At 42.1% G+C, this 20,636-nt stretch overlaps 1 protein-coding gene across 4 annotated transcripts in view; it reads left to right on the top strand.

The window, feature by feature from the left end:
* Positions 1-20,636, top strand: part of LOC138835940 (N-acetyllactosaminide beta-1,3-N-acetylglucosaminyltransferase 2) — a 179,742-nt gene that overhangs the window by 126,454 nt on the left and 32,652 nt on the right. The window contains exons 2-4 of one of the 4 annotated variants that reach the window (XR_011374809.1): positions 791-894; positions 8,454-8,527; positions 12,210-12,286. Coding sequence is in view for 1 of the 4 variants with exons in the window: in XM_070034506.1 (XP_069890607.1) it covers positions 8,454-8,527 (74 nt within the window). In the remaining 3 variants the exon portion in view is untranslated. The remainder of the gene's footprint in view (positions 1-790; positions 895-8,453; positions 8,528-12,209; positions 12,287-20,636) is intronic. The other 3 variants (XR_011374810.1, XR_011374811.1, XM_070034506.1) reach the window with 3 other exon arrangements.

Here is a 20,636-nt window from a genome sequence, read left to right as displayed (position 1 = left end):
GTTGCATGGACTTTCCTGCCCGGCCTGGCTTTGAACCATGATCCTCAGATCTCAGCCTCTTGAGTAGCTAGGATTACAGGTGTGAGCCACCAGCACCCAGCCTACTTTCTTTTTTCTTTCCCTCCACCTTATTATCACCATCACAGTTGTCCTTGACTTGTCCTGAATGTTCCCCATGATCCTGCCAGCAGTACTGCAGCTCCATCTTCTATTCTTGCTTTTTAATTGAAAACAGCTCTGCTTTAGTCCTGGGAGAATCTCTAGTCCTTAGAAAGTCCCTGGCTGCCGGGCGCCGGTGGCTCACACCTGTAATCCTAACTACTCAGGAGGCTGAGGTCTGAGGATCGTGGTTCAAGGCCAGCCCGGACAGGAAAGTCCATGAGACTCTTATCTCCAATAAACCACTAGAAAACCGGAAGTGGCACTGTGGCTCAAGCGGTAGAACGCTCACCTTGAGCTGAAGAGCGCAGGGACAGTGCCCAGGCCCAGAGTTCAAGCCCCAGGACCGACCAAAAAAAAGAAAAAAGAAAAGAAAATCCCTGGCTATGGCCATTGCTGCAGTAATCTAGAGGCAGATGTGAACTTAGGTGGGAAAGCAGTAGCTCAGTGAGTACTGTCATGGTCACCGGATTTGCTCCTGTTGGCCTGCTTGATGCTCATTGTAGTTTTGATTGACATTTCCCTGATGACTAACGATGGTGAGCATCTTTTCATGTGTTTGTTTATCATAGTTTTAAATTGAATCTCTCTTTATACTGTATTTATTTGTTTGCTTATCTTTTTTTTGGAGAGAGGATCTGCTTAGAACAGGCTGGTGAACTTGCAATCCCACTGAATTCTACTGCCTCAGCCTCCAAATGTGAGATTACAGCTATATGCCAACATGCCTGACATGTAAGTCTATCTTTAATTGATAAACAAAATCACATCTATTTTTGAGATATAATGTGACGTGTGTGTGTGTGTGTGTGTGTGTGTGTGTGTGTGTGTGTGTGTGTGTGTGTGTGTGTGTGTGTGTGTGTGTATTATAGAATGCAATCAGTCTAGTCAGGATATCCATCATGTCAAATATTTACTATTCTTTTGTGGTAAGTTAAAAACTTCAGCTACTTAGAATGTATGAGACACAGTCTCTTTACTGTTCTGTAGAACACCAGAACTACTTTTTCCTAAGTGCCCTGACTTGATATATGCACTGACTGGCCTTTCTCTTATCTACTCCCTGCCCAGTCTCCTACAGGCTCCTGGTAACCCTTATGCTACTCTTGCCTTCTGTGAGTTTGACTTTTGACTTCTGGAAAGCCTATGTATAAGTGGGATCATGTCTCTGGTATTAGCTTCTATAAGCCTAGGTTAATTCACTTAACATAGTATTGTCTAGGTTTACTGAGATTGTTGCAAATGACAATTTTCTCTTGCTTTTTAAAACAAGGCTGAATAGTATTTCATGGTATGTCTATCTATTGATCTATCATCTATCTATCTATCTATCTATCTCACTATATACAATGGGTCCCTATATATACATATAAGTGTATATATAGGTTTATATATATGTTTATATATGGGCTTATACATATGTTTATCTATTACATTTTATATAATATATCTCTATGAATTATATATGTATATTAGATATACATATATGTAAATTATATACATATATACGTGATATGCATGTTTATACATATATGGGTTTGTATATGCTTATATGTATATATAAAACTTTAATTTTTTTTTGTTTTCCCTGACTTTATTGTTTATGCAAGGAAGGAAAAAGTTTTTCCTGTACCTTCTTATGTTCAGTGATTTAAACTGATGGAACTGTAGATTAAACTGACAATGATAAGAGGAAAGAACTTTATATGAACTTTACACATGCTGATACTTTTACATGCATGAGGGCTTCCCCCAAAAATAGGAATAAATTCAAAGAGATTATTAGCCCTACAGGCTATACCTTTTAGCACTGGCTAATAAATTTCAGTGGATAGATGAAAATGAGATTGTTTTGGGGGTGTAGCTGATAGGAATGTAATGTATGAATTAAGTTAAATTGTGGGAAAACGAGAAGGAAATGTCTAGGGAAACTATATATAGGTAAAGGCTATTTAAGCTGACTTATTTGGTACTATTTCCAGTGATAACAGCTTTTCTAGTCTCCTCTTCCTGGTTCAGCAGAGGGGACATTTTTACAAATAAAAATTTCCTTTTAGAAAAGGGAAATAAAAGGGGGAAATATGCCAGGTACTGGTGGCTTACACCTGTAATCCTAGCTACTCAGGAGGCTGAGATCTGAGGATTGTAATTTGAAGCTAGCCCAGACAGGAAAGTCTTCCTATTTCCAATTAATCACAGAAAAAGCCAGAAGTGCTGCTGTGGCTCAAGTGGTACAGTGCTAGCCTTGAGGAAACGGAGCTTAGGGACAGTGCCCAGGCCCTGAGTTCAAGCTCCAGGACTAAAAAAAAAAAGGAAAATATACGCACTATTTCAATTAATAATATTATTTCCCAGTAACTTTTTTTTTGGGGGGGGTAAGATCTTGGAAGAAAGCAATCTTGAACTTTATGAAAATGTTTGTACTTAAATCTATATATAGTATCTGTTTTATAAAATTTAAGAAGCCAAGACTATGCAAACATACTTAGCAATTGATGTTTCAGTGTTTTCACTTATTTAGAAATTACTCAAATTTCTTTATTAATACCTAACAGATAAATATATCCTTACCTGGCCAACAAATCCAGGTTAAAAATATAAGCTACAATTGGAACTAAATAGTATTTGGGTTAGTTTAATCATTTTGATCTATATAGGGACTTTTATCTGTAAGTCACTTGAACAGAATCCCTTAGGGAATTTTATCAAGTAGACACATCATAGAACATAAGGTAACTAACACTTAGAAACACAAATGTTCACAACCAAACTCATAAGTTTTATGCTAAAATTTTAGTTAAGAGACAGAGTAATATAGTAATATAAGTCAAGAGAGGAAATTTAACTCATATTTGTGATAAAACAAAATAAGGAAGGTCATCTAATCACTTTATGTTTGCTCATTTTGAATGAGTATTTACATATTACCGAGGACTGGCTAAAATAATACACTTCCAAATAACCTTAAACAATGGATAAATTTAAAACAAGCAGGAAAAAAGAAGAATTTAGAGAAGTAAAAGTCATTATACATTAACTCTAACTGTAGTTCCAAGAATTATCTTAAAAGCATTTACAAGAAACATTTACCTAGTTACTCAAGAGGAGATGGGTGTATCGTAAGTCTGAGGCTAGCCCTGATAAAGTCCATGAGACCCATGTTTAAAATAAAGTACAAACAAAAAGGCCAAAGGTGTGGCTCAAGTGGCAGAAGACAGTGCAGGGTCCTAGAGTTCATTCCCTCATTATTGACAAAGAGGGAAGAAGAAAAGAAAGAAGGAAAAGGAGGAGAAGGAGGAAGAAAGAAGATAATAAATTCAAATTAGGCATATCAATTAAGCAAAATATTAAACTATGTATGCATAACTAAAAATAAACTTACCATGCTGGGCACTAGTGGATCATACCTCAAGGACAGTGCCCAGGCCCTGAGTTCAATCCCTAAGACACACATACCCTCTCTCTCTCTCTCTTTCTCTCTCTCTCTTTCTCTCTCTCTCTTTCTCTCTCTCTCTCTCTCTCTCTCTCTCTCTCTCTCTCTCTCTCTCTCTCTCTCTCTCTCACACACACACACACACACAGAGTACAGGAAAAAATTAGGGGGTTACTGTAGCTAATGAGTCTTTGGGGAGCAAGTAGAGGGAGAATATTCAGATTGAGTTATTTTTAAAAATTGTAATGTGTAGTGTAAGCCCTTCCTCTTCAGCCTTAAGAAATTTTATATTTCTGTGTATACTTTCATAAAAACAAAGTGCAAGAGGAAATTTTATCAAAGAGAGGACAGGGCTGGGAATGTGGCTTAGTGGTAGAGTGCTTGCCTAGCACACATGAAGCCCTGGGTTGGATTCCTCAGTACCACATACACACAAAAAGCCAGAAGTGACACTGGTAGAGTGCTACCCTTAAGCAAAAGAAGCTCAGGGACAGTGCCCAGGCCCTGAGTTCAAGCCCCAGGACTGGCAAAAAAAAAAAAAAAAGGAAGAGGACTATCTGGGCTAGAAGAATCCCCACCATAGCTATTCCTGTGAACACTGGAGAAAGTTTGTCTTGGTATGTTTTTAGTTTTTTTGGTGAGACTTCACTGGTGACTGGAACAAGAGTAGGGATCAGTAATGTTTATTTATGACGATTTCTCCCCAGAGTCACAGCGGGCCAGATAGCATCTTGTGCATGTTTCAGAAAATCCTATAGGCAAGAATTTGTAAAGTAGCTAATGGTGAAAGTGAGCACTCCTTTCATGAGCTCCTCCTTGATGAGCTTTTAGAGTCCTTCCAACTCAGGAATGGGGCGTGCTCTTCTGTTCCCTCTGAGACTGCTTCACGTTGACAGCAAGTTACCATGACATCTTTCAAGACCCTAGTATCCTAGGAGTACCAAGGGTGAGCTGGCAGGAGCAGCTATCTCTTTTCTTTGGAGGCGGAGACCCTCCTGTAGGTACATTTCTAATAGGACTATTATGCAGCCAGAAATCCTCTTCACCTCTAAGCTGTTACCACATCTGCAGCTTCTTATCCTTTTTAATTTCATTCACAACAAGTAAACTGGAAATTTTCTTTAATGTCAGCAAATGGAGACAGGCTCAGGCTCCCCAGGCATCTTCTCTCAGAACAGGTCTGTGTTCTCGTAGGGCTGTGTTAAGAGGAGAGTGGTGTGCATGCTGATGTCATTGCTTTTGAAAGAAAGGGGAGGAGGTTTCCAGGAATCAGGGTATCGCCACTTTTCTACTCTAATTTGAACATAGCCAGATCTATCATGGCACCAGTGGGTGGTTTTATTTATTTATTTATTTATTTATTTAATCATTGTGATCATATTATAATGAGCCCACACTCAGGCTCACTTGACATGTGAATATTACATCTGGACCAAATTGAACCAGTCTGAAGCTCCCACAGTTGGCGATGAAGAATATATGCTAATTTAATGGTGGTCAGCTGGGAGAATTTGCTTAACAGCAAATAGCATCTGAACAACAGGACAACAGAATACCAGTAATTCCAGGTTTAGGCTAGGGGCAAAGCCAACAATCACAAACACACTAATAAACAAAACACAGACTAAGAACAGGTAAAACAATTACATTCAACCAGAATGCACTTGCAGCCACTGTAGACCAGATAACCATGAACAGGCCCATAAGGAAATGTTATTATGTTGCCTCTAAACAAGATTCTGGAAGCTGGAATAAACCAGACTCCCAGAGGGACTATTTCACCCTGAAAGGCAAATGAGAGAGAGAATTTATTTCCCTGAATGAAAGAGACAAGGCTTACTCACCCAGAGACCAGAGACATTTTGTTCCCAAAGCAGGTTCTTTTAGCAAACATGAAGTTACTTTTAAGCAGAGGCAGGGAAGCAGGTTCAGATGCTGAGCTTTCTAGACTAGCATCAGTCTTTATAGCATTGTTTGCTCTTTTCAGCATTTAGTAATATCTTTGTTATATGCTGGGTGCTGGTGGCTCACACCTGTTATCCCAGCTACTCAGGAGGCTGAGATCTGAGGATCTCGGTTCAGAGCCAGCCCAGGCAGGAAAATCTGTGAAACTCTTGTCTCCAATTAACCACCAGAAAACTGGAAGCAGTGGCTCAAGTGGTAGAGTGCTTGCCTTGAGCTGAAGAGCTGAGGGACAGCGCCCAGGCCCAGAGTTCAAGCCCCACAACCGACACACACACACACACACACACAAAGTAATATCTTTGTTGTGCTTTATAACATCAGCCCACCACTGATAGAAATGAAATACAAAGTAGGTCCCTAACAAGCAGCTGGCAAAACACTAAAATAATAATCAAGAGATGCTACCAAAAATACCAAATACAAATGGAACAAATATTGAGGCACTGGCTATTTTTGCTCTTTCTTATTATTTCTCTCTCTCCCTCCCTCCATCCCTCTCTCTCTCTCTCTCTCTCTTTCTCTCTCTCTTTAATAAAGAGGACATGAAGACTAATCACTAACTGACATGTGGCAATGTCCAACCTTTCAAATACCAGGAAAATAAATATTAAAACTACAACAGGCACAAAGCAGACATGCAAGATATAATTGTTAAAAATTTACAATCACTGGACACTGGTGGCTCACACTTATAATCCTAGCTACTCAGGAGGTTAAGATCTAAGGATCATGGTTCAAAGCCAGCCCTGGCAGGAAAGTCTGTGACACTCTTATCCAATAATCTATCAAATAAAAAGTTGGAAGTGGAGCTTTGACTCAGTGATAGAGCACTAGCTTTGAGCAAAAGACACTCAAGGACAGCATCCAGGCCCTGAGTTCAAACCCAAGGACTGGCACATGTGTGTATATGCGCACACACACACACACACACACACACACACACACACACACACACACACACACACTCACAGCCCATATTATTAAGGAATCCTTATTTCATTTAATCATTTTCAACTAGCCAAGTCTAGTATTAGGGTCATAATTTCTGCTGCACTTTTATACTCAGCTATGTAAAAACACATTTTCTCATGCTTTTGGTCTCAACTGTTCTTAATAATTTTGTTTAATCAGTTTAATGTTTTATGTTTGTCTTTTTTTTTTTTTTTTGGTCAGTTGTGGGGCTTCAACTCAGGGCCTGGGTGCTATCCCTGAGTTTTTCTGCTCAAGGCTAGTGCTCTACCACTTTGAGCCATAGCAACGCTTCTGGTTTTTTGGTGGTTAATTGGAGTCTCACAGCCTTTCCTGCCCAGGCTGGCTTCTAATGGGGATGCTCAGATCACAGCCTCCTGTGTAGCTAGGATTATAGAGGTGAGCCACCAGTGCCTGATGTCTTTTAACAATGACTTCGACCCACTAGTTGGATATGACAGTTGCATTTTGGTCCATTATCTTTGCTTTATTCTTGTTGTTTTTTTTTTTTAGTGATGATTTGGGAAGCTTGCCTTTTTGTTCTAGTAGTTATCCTTATAGCCCAGCTTTTTTTTTTTTTTAAGCTTTTTCTGAAAAAATGTAAAAGCAAAACTCTCTCACAACATAATAATGAAGATTTTATTGTATTTCTTAATTTGCAAGAAAACTAGATGACTCTTATGACTGGTTCAAAATAAAAAGTGAAAAGAACACAAATTTGAATGAAATTGAAGAAATAAGCAATTTGAATGGAGGTAAACTGGTTTTTCCACCAGGGAAAGGAAGTCAAAGGGAAACTGCCAGATAATTAAACCTAGCAGTGCTTCAATTTACCAAATAGTTCACAGACCAAGAACAGTGGCAGAATCAAAGTAGCTGGAAGACTGTGTTGTAGATAATAAGGAGGTCCCATCCAATTAAAACATTTCTTTCTCTAGTCTTTATTTATTTAGTCAGTGCTAGGGATGGAGCCCTCACACTCAGCAGCTGTGTTACCACTTCACCACAGCCCAGCTCCTTCTCTCTATACTGTCACTATTAGTTACATAATAATGAATGGTAATACCCACTATCTTTTATTTCCTTTTTTCATATGTTTTTTATTGTAAAAATACTGTACAGAGGGGTAACAGTTACATGAGTAAGGTAAAGAGTACATTTCCTAGTAAGCAGTTACCTCCTCCTTTGTTTTTCCCCTACCATCCCTTCCCTCCCACCTCCCCAACTCCTCCCTCACCCCACCCCCAAGTTGTAAAGTTCATTTTCAACACAGTGTCTTGTACATCTCATTGTTACAATGGGTCAACCTACATTCTTATTTCAGCATGTTGTTATTTCCCTTCCCCTCCCCAAATTAGAAAAATGTACATACAAGATGCAGAGCATAGGCATCAAGTACGGTGACAACAGGGGTTATACCATGGGGGAAGAACGTACAAGAGAAACAAAAAAATCGCATAGTACATTTTAAATATGCTAAAAACAATAGCAAGCAAGAAAAAAACCACTTGTGTCCCTATCTTGAGGTTCATTTCACTTAACATCATCTTATGTGGTCATATGTACATAGCTTTTGACCTTTTCTGCTTGTCCTAGACTTATACTAGTTGTTACAAATAAGGGCAGCCATGGGACCTATGTTTCTTTGGGCCTGGCTTATTTCACTTAATATAATTTTTTGCAAGTCTTTCCATTTCCTAACAAATGGGGCCATGTCATTCTTTCTGATGGAGGCATAGAATTCCATTGTGTAAACATACCACATTTTCTTGATCCATTCATCTACTGAGGGGCATTTGGGTTGGTTCCATATCTTAGCTATGGTAAATAATGCTGCAATAAACATAGTTGTGCTGGTAGCTTTAGTATAGCCTTGTTCTACAATCTTCTGTTTATTTAAACATACTTTTCAATTTATTTATTTCAGCTCATCCTGATATCCCTGGGACTTTTCTGCCTTCCACACAGACACCTCTCAGTGCATAGAAGACCAGCGCATTGGTACCCTAATTTTCTACTATAAGCAATGATGGAATTGTTATAATTTTTAAAGTTTTTCCTTTATGAGAAAGCTTTTTTTTTTGTAAAGGGTTTCATTGTATGGCCTAGTCTAGCCTCAATTTTTGGGAATTAAATTCCAGTTAGTCAAGCATTTTACCACTGAGCTACACTCGCAGCTTAATTTAGGTAAGCAAAGTTCCACCAAGATTGGGCTTATTTATATAGAGGTGGCAACTAGAGCCATCTCTGTGTAAACATATGTAACTATTCCCAAAATAGATTGAATACAGAATAACATGTGTAATGTATTGCCACTATGAAGAAAATAGAAAAGAAAAAGAAAAAAATTGTACTTGATGTGTGTGTGTGTGTGTGTGTGTGTGTGTGTGTGTGTGTGTGTGTGTGTGTGTGTGTGTGTGTGTGTGTGTGTGTGTGTGTGTGTGTGTGTGTGTGTGTGTGTGTGTGTGTGTGTGTGTGTGTGTGTGTGTGTGTGTGTGATTGGAAAAACAGAAGGAACTGCCAGGGAATGAACAGGTGGATGGGAGAGAAACATGTCACCATGTATTTAGTGACCTTGTCAATCTACTATCTAATTTTTTTCTTTGTTGTTCCTGTTTTCTTTGCTTTTTGTCTTGCTTGTTATGTGTCTACTATCTATTTAAAAATACTTTAAAGTTAATGTAGAAAAATATTTATTGCTTTGGAAAAGGTAGATACATAATTGAATAGACAGTATGATCACCTTTCTTTCTTTTTTCTTTCTTTCTTTCTTCCTTCCTTCCTTCCTTCCTTCCTTTCTTTCTTTCTTTCTTTCTTTCTTTTTTTCTTTCTTTCTTTCTTTCTTTCTTTCTTTCTTTTCTCTCTCCTTTTTTTCCTTCCTTCCTTCCTTTTTTTTTCTTTTCCAATTGTGAACTCTCCTTTTTTTCCTTCCTTCCTTCTTTCTTTCCTTCCTTCCTTTTTTTTCTTTTCCAATTGTGAACTCAGGCTCTGGGCATTATTGCTGAGGTTTTCTGTTCAAGGCTAGTGCTTCTACCACTTTGAGCCATGGCTCCACTTCTGTTTTTCTGGTGGTTAATCAGAGACATGAGTCACCGACTTTTCTGACCAAGCTGGCTGCAAACCATGATCCTCAGATCTCAACCTCCTAAGTAGCTAGGATTACCAGGGGTGAGCCACCAGTATCTGGCTGAGTATGATCACTTTTTTTTTTGGCCAGTCCTGGGACTTGTATTCAGGGCCCAGGCACTGTCCCTGAGCTTCTTTTGTTCAAGCACTCTACCACTAAGCACATTCTCAGGCCTATGATCACTTTTTAAGCTCCCAAACCACACAAGTTTTTTTTAAAAAGAAAGAAAAAAAAGCTATGTGTAAAAAACATTTTCTGGGCTGGGAAGGTGGCTCAGTGGTAGAGTGCTTGCCTTGCATGCATGAGGCCCTGGGTTTGATTCCTCAGTACCACATAAGCAGAAAAAAGCCAGAAGGGAAGTGTGCTGTGGCTCATGTGGTAGAGTGCTAGCCTTGAGTTGAAGAGCTGAGGGACAGCGCCCAGGCCAGAGTTCAGGCCCCACGACTGACAAAAAAAATTTTTTTCCAAGGGAAGAAATTAAATACATAAATGCACATGAGCACCTGCATGTGTTCACATATATAAACATACTAAGCTTACTTTGGTTAGAATTATAGCTCTCTTTTTTACTTTTTAAGCATATAAGCCATACTCACTATTTTTATAATAAAATGAAAAAAAATAGAGACCTAAGACACCTAGTTTTCTCTGGAACATCTCCATCTTTATCCTGCTAAGGTGACAGATTTTGTTTCTCTAGCTTCCTTCTTTTACTAAATAAAATCCTCTCATTATTCCAAAGGCCAGCCACTGAGGCTTCACAGTCCGCTCAGCTGCCTCATGAGATAGGCTTGGACTGAGGGCATTACCCCTAGAGCTGGGCAGCTCTGGATGTCTTGCAAACTCTGTTGATAGTCTACTATGTGATGGGCACTACGCTAGGCTGTGTAGGGGACAGGAGACCAGCAGACAGGATCTTGCACACAAGGCCTGCCTGATGTGAATTGACAGGACACATGCATAGAAGCAGTCTGTCCCTAATACGTATGGGACTATACATATCAAAGAATCTCACACATTGCATACATACGTTTTTTTTGTCAGTTGTAAGGCTTGAACTCAGGATCTGGAGCTCTTTTGTTCAAGGCTAGTACTCTACCACTTTTAGCTCCACTTCGGAGTTTTGAATGGTTAAATGAAGATAAGAGTCTCACTGACTTTCCTGAATGGACTGGCTTCAAATTTTGATTCTCAGATTTCAACTTCCTGAGTAGCTGGGATTACTAATGTGAGCTGTCAGCACCCAGCTTCACATGGATAAATATTTAAAAGCTGTAACTCAAGTTGACAAACTGCTGACTAAAATATTCTGTGCTTTTCCTTTAGTAGATATAACTTCACGATGACTGGAAAAAGCCAGGTTTGTCTCTAAAACTCTGTCTTTGAGTTCTTGGATTCCTGTGTTGAATATGGCCATGGCCAACCCCCGTAATTCTTATCTCTTTATATTTACATACTATGTAGTCCCCTTCTTGTGAGTCTGAGCAGGTCCCCTGAGTTCCTTCTAACCAATGACAAGTGGAAAAGGTCATCATTAGATTAGAGAAGAGAGTGACTTCTCTCTTGCTTCCAGGGGCCTAGAGGTTATACATACTCAGTGTCACTAGAAGGACAATGTTGCCCTTGGAGGAGGGATCTCATGCAGTTGTGGGAAAAGTTCAGGCCTATTTCTGCAGGTAGTTACAGGGTTCCCAGTTCCTAGAAAAGAAGCTTCATGTTCTTGGCCCCCTCCCATGTCTCTAGGATAGGGCTAAAGTGAGGTAGAACAAGGTCCCCTAAGGCCAAGTTCCAAGGCCCTGAGCAACCCTTCTTTTCCTCAAGGTCAACACTATAGGGTTCAGGATGCTGGCTGGAAGGTCAAGTGAGTAGATTAGACCAGGGCTTTTCCTGGGGAGGGTGTGAAGTAGAGTATACCCCAGGGGAATCTTCAGAGGGAGATGTGGGTTAAGCAGTACCATCAAAGTGTTCTGTAACCCTCTTAGAGAGCAGGGTCAGGAAGGTCTCATAGGTAACATCAAAATAAGAATGGGCTAGTTCTGGTGGCTCACACTTATAGTCCTAGCTACTGAGAAGGCAAAGTTCTGAGAATCAAGGTTCAAAGCCAGCCCAGGCAAGAAAGTGCATGCATGAAATTCTTATCTCCAATTAATTACCAAAAAGCTGGAAGTGAAGCTATGACTCAAGAATGCCAGCTTTGAGTGAAAAGCTAAGGGACAGTGCTTAGGCCCTGAGTTTAAGCCTCTGTGTGTGTGTGTGTGTGTGTGTGTGTGTGTGTCTGTCTGTCTGTCTTTGTCTATACACCTGTCTGTCTCTCTCATAGCCCCTCCCCCGTGTGTACCTGTGTCATACATTTGTGAGAACTGGTGAATGACAAATACCTGGGAAGTGTTTAGAGTATATTGACTGATATTAAGGGAATATTGTCTCAGAGCAGGTGAAGGGTGAAATTCAGAGGAAGTTGGGAGCTGGTCGCTGAGTTGCTAGGATACTTGTTTGCTTAATAGACATTCATGGAAACTGTCAGACTTGAATCTAATGCACACCATCCTTCCTCAGACCTCCTGACAGCACTGTGGCCCTGCAGGAGGTGCTACTGAGTGTGGAGCTGAACACTGTGGAGCCTGCAGTGAGCGGTGAGTGCCACCAGGCAAGGGTCCTTAAGCCAGGCCTCTGTTGCCTTATCTGGAAAACAAAGAATACTAGTGACCCTCGAAGTGCGGGCCACGGAGTGAGACCTGCCGTACACCAGGAACATGATGGCAAAGTCTCAGGTCTGCCCACACTCCTAGAATAGGGCCGTGCAAATCTATGGCTCTGATTGCTTTCTCCCTGAGTGTTTGGTGTGCAATAGTTGGGAATCACTAGGGTGGCTGTTCTCAAGCGGAGCAGCTCCCAGTTTCTGGGCATCTGTGGGCCTCTGGAGGAACAGTGTTCCCTGTCTCACCCATTAGAGTTTAGAGACTACTGGGCTGAGGGCAGGGCCTGCTTTAGTGTTTGTAAGAGTCCATTATAAAATGAAACAGCAGGATGCCTGTTCACAAAGCAAGAGAAAGCTTTCTTCCCCTCTCCCTCATGACCTGCCATTTCTTCCTCTTCTTCCTCCTCCTCCTCCTCCTCCTCCTCCTCCTCCTCCTCCTCCTCCTCCTCCTCCTCCTCCTCCTCCTCCTCCTCCTCCTCCTCCTCCTCCTCCTCCTCCTCCTCCTCCTCCTCCTCCTCCTCCTCTTCTTCTTCTTCTTCTTCTTCTTCTTCTTCTTCTTCTTCTTCTTCTTCTTCTTCTTCTTCTTCTTCTCCTCTTTTTTTAAGTGCTTCTTCTTATCACTCCTCTTTTAGGCACAGAGATGTTGGCAAAGTGAATAATGAATTCAGATCCTCAAAGGCTTCTGGGACCTTCCCTGGGTGAGCATCCAACCCCTGCTGAGGACATAAGTCACCCACGGAGACCCCTGAGCCCTAGCTAGAACAAAGGGGCTTGCCCCAGGAAGAGGGCAGCGTGGCTGGCAGAGGCGGGTATGCAGGTGCTGAGTGACTCGTTTCTTCCACGCCAGCCTCAGCCTGCACCTGAACTGTGCTCCACATGACGGCATGTTTCTGCATTATCTCTTGACAAGCAGGAGGGGGGCAAGTCGGCAAGACTAACCCAATTACCATCACCACCCAGAGCTCTGTCTGCTCCCTGGTGACAAGGTGAACACAAGGGCATTCCAATTTGGGAATATGGTGTTTCAGGACCAGTGAGCTCCCAGCACAGAAAGTATATTCTTGCTCTAGCATCTTAGGATATTTTTGCTTCGTGACAAATGGTGGCTGTCACTCCTTGGCTGTGTCAATTAGGGTGACATGAAGGGAGCCATGAAGGGGATTGGACTCCCCACATCTCCATAGCTGGACCTGAATACTCCAGCCGCAGAGGAGATGCGCACCATCATTCTATGATTCTTCTACATTTTCTAAGTTTTCATGTTTTTACCTTTAAGACTTTGATCCACATTGAATTTATTTTTGCATATGGCATCAGGTAGGCATTCAATTTTAGGTTTTTTTTTTTTCTGCATGAGTATCCAGTTGTCCTAGCGCTATGTACTTCATGGTTCAAAGCTCAGCTCAGCTGCCTGGGGCCAGGATGGGGGGAGGCAGCCATAACTCGGGTTGTCAGGGTCAGGCAAGTTCATGGTCAGGGGCTGAGTGCCAGCACCTTCTTACATTTTGCCTTCTGCTACAGCTTTCCTCTTCTGGGAGTCCAATGCCTGCTCAGAAGTTTCTTCTTGTCACTGATAGTCCACAGCACACAGGAGATTTGTTTTCTCCTGCCCAGGAGGCTCCTAACAGAAGAGTCTGTGAAGGAGGAGCAGCAGCCTTGAAATCTATCAATTTGAGCTATGGAAGGTGGGGTGCCTGGGGTTCGATGGCCTGAGAGGGGCATCTGAGAGTAGGTGCAGAGGTGCTGTTAAAGGCTTGCATGAGGGGGGAGGAGGGGTTTGCCCTCAGCCGTCATGAATAGGAATGAGGCCTGCGGGGTCTGGTACCTGCACTCTGTCTTCTCCATACAATGTAGGAGATAGGTGGGGATACCCAAGAAAGTTTTAAGCTACTCCTAGACATGGAGTCTGATCCTAGTAGAAGTAAATTTTTCTTCTTTGAACCCCATTTCCTGGGGTTCAAAATATTATTTTATATGATCAGATGCACACAGGCATTGTGCCTTTATGTTTCTCTCCCAGGTATCCTCTTTGTTTCCTCATCCTCCTCATCCTCCTCATCCTCCTCATCCTCCTCATCCTCCTCATCCTCCTCGTGTTCCTCCTCCCCCTTTTTTGGCTGAGGCTTGAACTCAGAGAACTGGGCACTGCCCCTGAGCCTCTTTTTCCTCAAGGCTACTTCTCTACCACCTGAGCCACAGCACCACTTCCATTTTTTTTTTCTGAGTAGTTTATTGGAAATAACTCTCACAGACTTTTCTGCCCAGACTGGCATTAAACCACATCCTCAGATCTCAGCCACCTGAGTAGCTAGGATTACAGGCATGAGCCACCTGCACCTGTCCCTTTAAATTCTTCTAATTGCATATGGGAGAAAGTCCCCATCTCACGCTTTCTGATCTCTTTTTAGCCCTTAGGGACTGGCCTCAGGCTTTGGCACCTTGGAGAGCTCTGGTATCTGGCTAGATGTTTAATCATATTGTTTTTCTTTCATTTTGTGTGTGTGTGTGTGTGTGTGTGTGTGTGTGTGTGTGTGTGTGTGTGTGTGTGTGTGTGTGTGTGTGTGTGTGTGTGTGTGTGTGTGTTACCTTCTGAAGTAACCTTCAGCAAGGCCAGATTCATTGCCCACCTTCCTGTGAATATAACTGACTTCACACTCATTTCTGACTTGGGTGTCTGATATGGGACAGGGGTGGATTTGATGACCGTGTCCACCAGTCATGGTGCAATACGGATCAGGTAGCTACCACTCAGTAGCACACGGTCACAATCCCTGCCTTCCTGGAGGTGGCAGTCTATGCAGAAGGCAGGGGTGAGGGGGTGTGACAGCATTGCAGCTGGCTTCAGAGGAGGGGCAGGGAATAGGTTTGAACAGAGGCATTTGACAAGGAGACAAGAAGTAGAGAAGAGCAGCCCAGGAGTACAGTGCACTGTTCTGAGACAGGAAGGTCAGACTGTGTTCCACTGAGAGGTGGCCTTCAGGTGCCTGGAGAAGACACCAAAGAGTAGGCATTAGGGTCTGGACAGGCGCATATCCTAAAGGAGCTCCTAGGACAACAGTTCTAACTCAAGGCAATTCTGTCTCCCAGGGACATTTCACTGGGTTGTTGTGTATGTGTGTGTGCATGTGCACTCATATGCATCTATGTATATGAGTATGTGTCTGTTTGCATGTTGGGGCTGCTCCAAAGAAACTGCTAAATGTTCTGCAATGGCCAGGACAGTCCCTAGAACTGTGCTTCTAGGTGGCTCATGTCTCTAATCCTAGCTACTCAGAAGGCAGAGATATGAGGATTGTGGTTCAAAGCCAGCCTGGGCAGAAAAGTCCAGGAGGTTCTCACCTCCAATTAACAAGCAAAAAATTGGAAGTAGAGGTGAGGCTCAAGTGGTAGAGCACCAGCCTTATATGAAAAAGCCAAATAAGAAAGGCCCTGAGTTCAAGCCCCAGTATCAGCTTAAAAAAAAAATCGTGCTGGGTGCTGGTGGCTCACACCTGTAATCCTAGCTACCCAGGAGCTGTGATCTAAGGATCGCAGTTCAAAGCCAGCCTGGACAAGAAAGTCAGTGAGACTCTTATCTCCAATAAGAAAACCAGAAGTGGTGCTGTGGCTCAAGTGGTAGAGTGCTTGCTTTGAGCTGAAGAGCTCAGGGACAGCACCCAGGCCCCATGACCAACACACACACACACACACACACACACACACACACACACACACACACACACACAGATAAACACACACACACACACAAATAAACACACACACACACACACACACACACACACACAAATAAAAATAAAAATTGACCCAAAATGTCATGAGGCTGAAGTTGAGAAGCACTTTTCTAGAACCACTTTAAGGCCTTTGTTCATATTCTAAAGCCCAGTGGAAGTTGTGGATGGGTTTATGTAGGAGAGTGGCATGATCAGATTTATGTTTTATAAGAACCAATCTGGCTGCTCAGAGGAAATTCTGAGATCTGAGCTTTCAGGTCAGAGCCATTTATTTAGAGTTTCTGGACCCAGTCTTCAGTTTGGAGTCAGGAAATTCTTTGATAATATGTTAAAAATTTGGACCTTTTCCCCAGGAAAAAGAATGCTCAAGTACAAAATATGTAGCTTATCGTCTTTGCAGAAGCATTTATCTGGGTAAAGCCCACCTACGTGTATTTCTCAGGTTAAAATCTCAGCCTTGTGCCTGGATGCTGATGGCTTATTTCTGAATTCCTAGCTATACCGGAGGTGAGATCTGAGGGACGTGGTTTGAAGCTAGCCTGGGCAGGAAAGTCTATGACACTCTTAACTCCAGTTAACCACCCAGACTGGAAAGAAAGAAAAGAAAAAAAGGAAAGACAGAAAGACAGGCAGAAAGACAGGCAGAAAGACAGAAAGAAAAAAGAAAGAAAGAAAGAAAGAAAGTAAGAAAGAAAGAAGAGAGAGAGAAAGGAGAGAGAAAGAGAGAGAGAAAGAAAAAGAAAAAAGAGAAAAAGAGAGAAAGGAAGGAAGGAAGGGAGGGAAAGAGGGAGGGAGAAAGGAAGAAAGAGAGAAATAGAGAAAGAGAATGAAAGAAAGAAAAAGGGGCTGGGAAGGTGGCTCAGTGGTAGAGTGCTTGCCTTGTATGCATGAGGCCCTGGGTTCCATTCCTCAGCACTACATAAGCAAAAAAAGCTGGAAGTGGTGCTGTGGCTCACGTGGTATAGTGCTAGCCTTAAGCTGAGGAGCTGAGGGACAGCGCCCAGGCCCCACAACTGACCAAAAAACAAACAAACAAACAAAAAACAAAAAAAACTTTCCTCATTTGGGCTGGGAAGGCAGCTCAGCGGTAGAGTGCGTGCCTAGCATGCCTAAAGCCCTGGGTTCAATTCCTTGGTACCACATAAATAGAAAAAAGCGGAAGAGGCACTGTGGCTTAAGTGGTAGAGTGTTAGCTTTGAGCAAAAAGAAGCATTAGGGGCAGTGCTCAGGCCTTGAGTTCAAGCCCCAGGACTGGCAAAATGAAAGAAAGGAGAGAAAGGAAGAAAGGAAGAAAGAAAGAAAGGAAGAAAGAAAGAAAGAAAGAAAGGAAGAAAGAAAGAAAGAAAGAAAGAAAGAAAGAAAGAGAAAGAAAGAGAGAAAGGAAGAAAGAGAGAAAGGAAGAAAGAAAGAGGAAGAGGAAGAAAGAGAGAGAAAGGAAGGAAGGAAAGAAAGAAAGAAAGGAGAGAAAGAAAGGAGAGAAAGAAAGAAAGAAAGAGAAACAAAGAAAGAGAGAGAAAGAAAGAAAGAGGAAGAGGAAGAAAGAAAGAGAAAGGAAGGAAAGAAAGGAGAAAAAGAAAGAAAGAAAGAAAGAATGAAAGAACGAAAGAAAGAAAGAAAGAAAGAAAGAAAGAAAGAAAGAAAGAAAGAAAGAAAGAAAGAATGAATGAATTGAAGGCAAGCAAGCAAACAGGCAGGAAGGCAGGGAAGGAAGGAAGGAAGGCAGGCAGCCAGAAGTGGAGGTGTGTCTCAAGTGGTAGAGTGCAAGCCGTAAGTGAAAAAGGTAAGGGACAAGTGTTCAACCCTGAATTCAAGTCCCAGTACCTGCACAACAAACAACAACAAAACCCTTCAGTCCTGTAAGATTAGGGTAGCCCAAGTATGAATACTCTCCCAAGTATGAATACATTCCTTTGCTACAGTGACTAATGTTAAAAATATTCTGAGGTTCAATTTGGTGTTCCTTAAGATGGAAGAACCAGTTACATTCAAGAGGTGCTGCTTTGCCCTTCTTGCCCCAGGCTCTTGCCACCAACAAATTTAAGAGGGCAAAGGGGTCAAACCTAGCTTTTCTCATGGTTCTATTTTTGTGACTCAGTTCTTATGGAATAGAGAGTCCAGGTGATTGGGATTTCCAGAGAAGTCAGGGCCAATGCTTACTAGAAACACAGAAAGGAAGCATGCTCTTGGAAGACTGAAACTCCAAAACCTGGAGCTCCGTAAAGTGACTTCATTGTATTCTCAGGACAACTCAGCATGTGGGGGATTCCTACTGAATCCCCCTTCTACCGGACTCATCTCCAGACTCACAATGTTCTGTGCCTCAGAGGAGATAGGTAGTGGTCTCCATTTTCTTTCTGGGGAGATTAAACTCTAAGGGGACATAGACAAGAAGGAGGGCAAACACCTTCTCTGAGTTTAGAATCTACTAAATCCCTTGAGGTCATGATTTCTGATCAAACAAAGGAAAGTATTTCAGAGTCAACTTCAAAATGGTTTCCCTTCTGTTCTAGAGTGCAGTCGTCTGGGCTGCTGACACTGGGTCAGGAACTATAATCCAGGTAGAGGAGCATGAAGGTGTGTTCAGCTTGGGGAGCTTGGAAGGTATTCCAGCCGGGGCTGGGTGTATGGATGGAGACTTTAGGGAAAGGTCTGAGTGGAGACATTTGGGAGTTAAAACATAAAGATACATCTGCTCATGTAAAATAATATTTATCGACATGAACTCCAGGAAGTGGGAACAAGAGGGTTTTTTTTGTCTGTTTGCTTTTTTGGGTCTTGTTTATTTGCTAATATGCCTTTGGGGCACAGAAATGGAGGCACAAAGGGTGAACAAATGCAGCAGTGGCTCTCTCTAGACACTGTGGTGAAAATGAACTGTACAACTTGTAGATGGGGTGGGAGGGAAAAACTGGGAGAGAGTGAGGGAAGGAGGGACATTGTCCAAAAAGAATGTGCTCTTTACCTGACTTATTACATAACTGCAATTCCTTTGTAGATCACCTTCATGATAATTAATGAAATAGCTAGGTGCTGGTGGCTCATGCCTATAATTCTATCTACTCAGGAGGCTGAGATCTGAGGATGGTGGGTTCAAGGCCAGCTGGGGCAGAAAAGTCCCCATGAGATTCTTTTCTCCAATTCACCACTCAAAAACACAGAGTCTCACAGTACATGTTTGCTGAGAACAGATTTCTTTGAACTTAGGGATAGGATAGGATAGCACTCTACTAAGGAGTGCTGGGAATCTGGCTTAGTGTTAGAGTGCTTGCCTAGCAGGCATGAAGCCCTGGGTTCAATTCCTCAGTACCACATACACAGAAAAAACTAGAAGTGACACTGTGGGTCAAGTGGTACAGTGCTAGCCTTGAGCCTTCAGGGATAGTGCTTAGACCCTGAGTTCAAGCCTCATTTAGGAATGAGGAAGGAAAATGATAGAACTATAAGAACTAGAAGAAAAAGGTGATAAGTCTTAATTTTACTTGTAAATATAATCAGAAACATTAGGCAAATGACAGGTGATGTGTGTCAGTCCATCTACAGCAGGGACTCTCTGATGGTCTGGGAAAAGCAGGTTAATTAGGGTAGAGGAGGCAGAAATCTTATTCAGGCAGGCTGAGGAGTGAGGGAGCTGGGAGAATGGCTCCCATAAAAAGGACTAGACATCACCAAACAAGATTTGAAAGTGAGCAAGGCATAGCTGGCTGTCAGCTCTGCAGTGAGCTAAGAGACAACTGGGATGGTGTGGTGCAAGGAACATAGTCATCTCACTATTTGTTCATAATCTACTTTCACTGAGTGAAGAAAATCACATTATGAACAGGAAGCACTGCGAAGATGTACCTTTAGTGTGGAAATGTTAGCATACGTTAAGGGGAGGTGGAGTAATACGAGGTCAGGAGTAAGATATCCCTTCGACTTATCTAAATGGGTGTGACACCTTGGCCTCTCTGGATAGTTAGCATTAATATTAGATGTATCTAGAGAGAAAAGAGGAAATGGACAAACTGCCACAGATGATTCTCGAACTTAAACTCTGAATATGGTTTGTAATGTTGGAGTCGAAATAGCTTATTGAAAATGGATTGATTTCCTGTATGTTTTCACAAGTAGTTTTCTGTGTGTTTTAGTGCGAATAGTTCTGCCAGAAATAGTGACTATAGACAATATTTTCCAGCCATGATCCCAGGCTGTGCTGTTGGCAGGGCCACCCTCATGCTGTGTTTCCCTGTGCTCCACATGCGCCGAGGCCTCCCACCTGCCTCTACTACTGTGTTACCATGACAACCTGTCTAGTGATTCTGTCCCTTGGAGATCTGTGATCCCAAGGCCCTATGGTAGAGCCTATAGGCTATAGGCAAGCCTGCACTGGGGTTTATTTTATTGGCACTAAAGGAAAGTTTTTCCCATTAAAGAACAAAAGAAAAGTAGTAAGAGATACATTTATTGACAACTGTTTGAAGCTAATGCTGGACTCTCTTAAAAGTTAGAGGATGACTTTGGACACCATCTGGCTTTTGGGGAGCATTGTGTGTAACGTGTTAATATGAGCGGTGG

The sequence above is a fragment of the Dipodomys merriami genome, unplaced genomic scaffold (assembly GCF_024711535.1).
Source record: "Dipodomys merriami isolate MVZ:Mamm:240054 unplaced genomic scaffold, mDipMer1.0.p SCAF_242, whole genome shotgun sequence".
In the NCBI taxonomy this organism is placed as follows: Eukaryota; Metazoa; Chordata; class Mammalia; order Rodentia; family Heteromyidae; genus Dipodomys; species Dipodomys merriami.
The sequence above is the reverse complement of the archived record's forward strand: the minus strand, read 5'-3'. Positions and strand labels throughout refer to the sequence as shown.